Genomic DNA, 4,642 nt, shown 5'->3' on the forward strand with positions numbered 1-4,642 from the left:
CCCCCCCCGCCGCCGCCCCCCCGCGTTTGCCGCGGGCAGAGGCGGCCGAGCTTGCGCCACAGCGCCCCCTGCAGGCGCGGGGAATCCCCGCAGCCGCCCTGCCCGGCCGGGAGCCGCCAGCGTCACCGAGGGGAACGGGAGAGGCCGGCACTGGGTTTGTGCTTCTGTTTGCTGTTGTTGCTGTTGTGTTTGTCTGGTTGCCTTGGTATTCATTTACAGGCTGGTAAAGAGCTGTTATTCCTTTTCTCATACCTTTGCCTGAAAGCCCCTTAATTTCAAAGTTATAATAATTCAGAGGGAAGGGAGTCATATTCTCCATTCCAAGGGAGGTTCCTGCCTTCCTTGATAGACACCTGTCTTTACAAACAATATACCCTTATACATTTTCTGAAGTGTTACTTTTATGCTTTTATGTTACTGGAGATGGTAACCAAAAGGGCTCCAAACCCCCTTCACACAGCAACCAAACTGTTCTGAAATAAACCCTACAGAGATATATTTATAAACACAGATCTTTCACTGTTGTTTCACTCTAATCTGCCCCAGGGGAGCCATGAACCAGACCCTGGGTTACCCTTGCCTTTGGGGGCGGGGTGGAACAGGAGCCGGACACGGAGGAAGCTTCTGGATGCTGCTCAGTGGAGCCAGTCCTGGAGCCCCTCTGCTACCAAAACCTGGCCACACAAACCCAATACACTGGATCCAAACATGAATCACCGAGAATGGGGATCACCAGGGCTCTGCCCAATGGAGGTCACTCCAATGGGTGATGAAGTTGGAGGAGGGGTTGAAGCCCTTCCCGCAGTTGGGGCACTCGCAGGGCTTCCCTTACCAGTGGGTCCGTTCATGTGAGGTCAAGGCAGAGCTGTAGGAGAAACTCTTCCCACACTCGGGACACTTGTAGGGCTTCTCCCCAGTGTGGGTGCGCCGGTGCATGACAAGGTGGGAGTTGCGTTTGTAGTTCTTCCCGCAGTCAGGGCAGCGGAAGGGCCTCTCCCCTGTGTGTGTTTGCTCATGCATGAGGAGATGGGAGGTGTTCCGAAACCTCTTCCCGCACTCAGGACACTCGTAGGGCCGTTCCCCAGAGTGGATCTTCTGGTGGTGCTTCAGGTAGTAGCAGTCTTTAAACCTCTTTCCACAGTCAGGGCACTCATAGGGCCGCTCCCCAGAGTGGACAAGCTGGTGGGTGAGGAGGTGGGAGCTCCGGATGAAGCTTTTCCCACATTCCCCACACTCATAGGGCCTTTCCCCTGTGTGGACACGCTGGTGGACAATGAGGCTGCAGCCTTCAGTGAAGCCCTTCCCGCACTCCAAGCACTCATAGGGCTTTTCCCCAGTGTGGATCCTCTGGTGGCGGGTCAGGTGCTGCCTTTGCCTGAAGCTCTTCCCACACTCCAAGCACTCATAGGGACGTTCCCCAGTGTGGATCCTCTGGTGCTGGATCAGGTGGGAGCTCGCGCTGAAGCTCTTCCCACATTGCAAGCACTTGTGGGGCTTTTCCCCACTGTGAGGTTTCTCCACCAGCTCCAACCTCCACTCCCGCCTGGATCTCCGGCCGCCTTCCTGGCACAGGGTGGGTCTTTCCTCCTCACAGCTCCCTGGGCTGGGTTTGCAGCCCCTCCTCCTGTGGGATCTCCGGAGCTTTTCCTCCCCATTGGATTCCTGCACCGTGGAGCTGCTCAAAACGGCCTCTTCCACAACATTCTGATGCGGGCATTTGTCATCCCTGTTCTCTGTCTGCAGCTCAGTGCCTGGGGGAAGAAGGGCAAGGATCAGCTTTGCCTCCGTGCCACAGGGAAGGGGAAGGAGATCCCCCCAGTCCGTCCCCGGCAGGACGGCGTCGGCAGCGGGGTTGTCCTGCAGCCGGGGGCAATGCCGGGTTGGGAGATGGAGCAGGAGAGAGGGGAAAGGGGCGGTGACTTCCTCCTCACCTGCCTGGGGATCCCGGGACATCTTCCTCTTCTTCACAGCCTCCTCCTCCATCTGGCCACTTGAAGGATGTCTTGGGAATGACAAATCCTGGTTTGGGGGTAAAACAAGGGGTGAGTGCATTGGCTTGGGGGTTCCTCCTGCCCAAGTCCATCTCTAGAAGTCACAGGGCATCTTGTGTCCATAAAAACCATCAAAACACCAAGATTCAACCCAAAGTAATCCCTCTCTAGTATCTTCAGGTTTTGGTTCTGGGACTTCCACCTGTCTGGGCTGCTGGGGGCCCATCCCCTGGGGGTCTACCCTCTCTGCTGGGGGTCCTGGGAATCCCAGGGGTCACCCCTATCCGGGGTTCCCCCCTCCCCTAGCCCACCCTTCACTGAGGTCCTTGCTCTGGCTGTCAGAGGCTCCCTCTCTCCCAGCTCCTCCTTTCACTGTCCAGGTGTTCCATGGCTACACCTTTTCCAGACTGGTTGGAGTCCCTCAGTATTGTCTCTCTCCATTCTCCCCACTCAGGGGGTCAGGGGTCTCCCATCCCTGGACTCCCCGGGGGTCCCCAAAAGCTATGTTTCCCCCCTCCCCCTCCCACACCGCCGATTGCCACGCGGTACCGGAGCCTGAGCCAGGAGGACAAACCCCCAGTGCAGGGGGAGGGGTTCCTGCATTCCCCTGCCCACCACCGGGGCTTGGCCAGCAGCCACCACCAAAACCCTCCAAAAAAACCCCTCCTAGGGGCTGCCCAATATTCCCCAAGGGGCATTTACAGCTCAGCTTTGGAATCCTGCAACATCCAAACATCCCTCCCAAAAAAAGAAAAACCCACAGAGCCTCCCCTCTCCCCAGGATACTTCAGGCGAGCTCCAAAGATCCACACCCGCACCGAAAAAAGCCCTCTCACGGATCCCTGAAGGTATTTGGGGTGAGCTCCCTCTCCCTGGTCACCTGCGGGATGAGGGGGGCGATGCTGCCGGGGCTGGGAGGGCTACTGAAAGGAGTAAGAGGAATGTCTCTTTGCAAACACACCCACAGACAGGGCCAGACACTGAGAGATGAGATAGCGAGATAGGAACGGGAGGAACCATTCACAAGAACATTTACTAATTGACATGGAACTAATTGACATGGAACACTGCTCAGCCAAGGCCAAGTTAAATTCCTGAACCTGGAGAAGAAGAACAAAGATACAAAGGGGAAGGGGATGCATATTAGAAGGGGACACGCAGCAGTGGATCGGGAAGTCTGTACCTTCCAAGTACCTCAGCCATGGGCGAAGGGAGAGGGAGAAGCAGCAGGGAAAATTAGGATAAAAAGGAGGCTGCATCCTCCAGCAATTCAAGAGGTGTAAGACACGGTCTGAAGATCCCTCATCTGCCTCACGATCATCGCCGAGGACAGAGGCTGAACACAGGAGTTCCAACCTGCCTAAGGTGGGATGTCTGCCAACTGCAGGTGTGCCCACTGGGAACTGGTACGCATTCCTGAGAAAATTAGTGCAGGTCACAATGGACTGCGCTGTTCTTGCTGCCCAGGCGGGAAGGACTGCGCTGAAGCGGAAAGGAATGACCTGTCCTGTACCTGCTTCCCAAAGCAACGGGCCCCATAACAACGGCTGGAGGTTTCCCCAGCTCTTGGCCAGTTGCCCCTTGCTTCTGAAAAGGGCTATAAAGGGACTTTATAAATTAACCAAGACAAGATCTCCCCACAGAAAGAAGATGAATCTATTGGCAGAAGACCAGGAGGACTTCGTCTCATTCATTGGTAGCTATTACCCCTTCCTTCTTCCTCTCTACTCTTTTTACCTTGTTTTTTTTTTATCTCTCTCTCTCCCTTTCTCTCCTCTATCGCATTACTGTGTTGTGGGCACTTAATAAAGGTGCACTGTTCTGATTAAACCTGAAATCCCTTGTGTCCTTTTGCACTCTGAGATCGATAAACGAACCATCACGACCCTCGCTTGTATTAGCGGACCATGACACAGGGCCAGCAGTAGCCCCCGGCCCCCATGAGGCTGTGGGATGCCCCAGCCGCTGCCCAGCCCCATGGAGCTGCCAGCCCTGCCTGCCAGGGGGCTGCGTTTGGACACTGCGGCAGGATGGGGACCAGCTCTGGAATACAGGATGTGGAGGGGAGGGTGAGCACAAGGAGGAGAGGAAGGAACATCTAGGAAATGTGGATTGTACATGGAAGGATCAGGATTTTCTTTCATCGATCTTGTTTGGGTCACTGGAGAAACGAATGATTGTGCAGAAAGCTCAGCAGCTGTCAGAGGATGAGCACCCACAGGCACTGAGGGGGCTGCAGGAGAGGCACAAGAAGCCCCTGCAGCACTTGGCCAGAAAGGCTCAGCAGGGGAATGCAAGAAGGGATGAGCAAAAGGCCAAGGTGAAGGCAAAGGCCATGGCAGAGTTTCTACAGCCCCCCAGGGATGAACCGCAGGGCCCAAGGGGGCCCCAGCACCCAGGGGACGGCGGCGGCCACAAGCACCTGGCACAGGCATTGCCCTCCTCGGCACGGCAGAGCCCACCCAAACAGCCCCTGCCAAGGAATCAGGGCTCCAGCTGCAGGCCACAAGGACACTGCAAGCACAGACAGCAGCACCCTCAGCACCAGCAAGTCCACCCCTGATGGACATGGATTGTCAGGGCTCTCAGAGCTCCCAGCACACCAGGGACCCACCGCACCAGAGCCCTTGAGAACATTCAGGGCGCCTCTG

At 56.4% G+C, this 4,642-nt stretch overlaps 1 protein-coding gene across 1 annotated transcript; it reads right to left on the reverse strand.

The window, feature by feature from the left end:
• Window positions 1-7: 7 nt before the first annotated feature.
• Window positions 8-2,053, reverse strand: LOC108444596 (zinc finger protein with KRAB and SCAN domains 7-like). The gene is made up of 2 exons (XM_017726360.1): window positions 1,932-2,053; window positions 8-1,751 (listed from the first exon to the last, which is right to left on the reverse strand). The coding sequence occupies exons 1-2, from the start codon at window positions 2,050-2,052 to the stop codon at window positions 829-831; spliced, it is 1,044 nt and encodes a 347-aa protein (XP_017581849.1). The 5' UTR covers window position 2,053; the 3' UTR covers window positions 8-828.
• Window positions 2,054-4,642: the final 2,589 nt, after the last annotated feature.

The sequence above is a fragment of the Corvus brachyrhynchos genome, unplaced genomic scaffold (assembly GCF_000691975.1).
Source record: "Corvus brachyrhynchos isolate BGI_N302 unplaced genomic scaffold, ASM69197v1 scaffold440, whole genome shotgun sequence".
NCBI lineage: Eukaryota > Metazoa > Chordata > Aves > Passeriformes > Corvidae > Corvus > Corvus brachyrhynchos.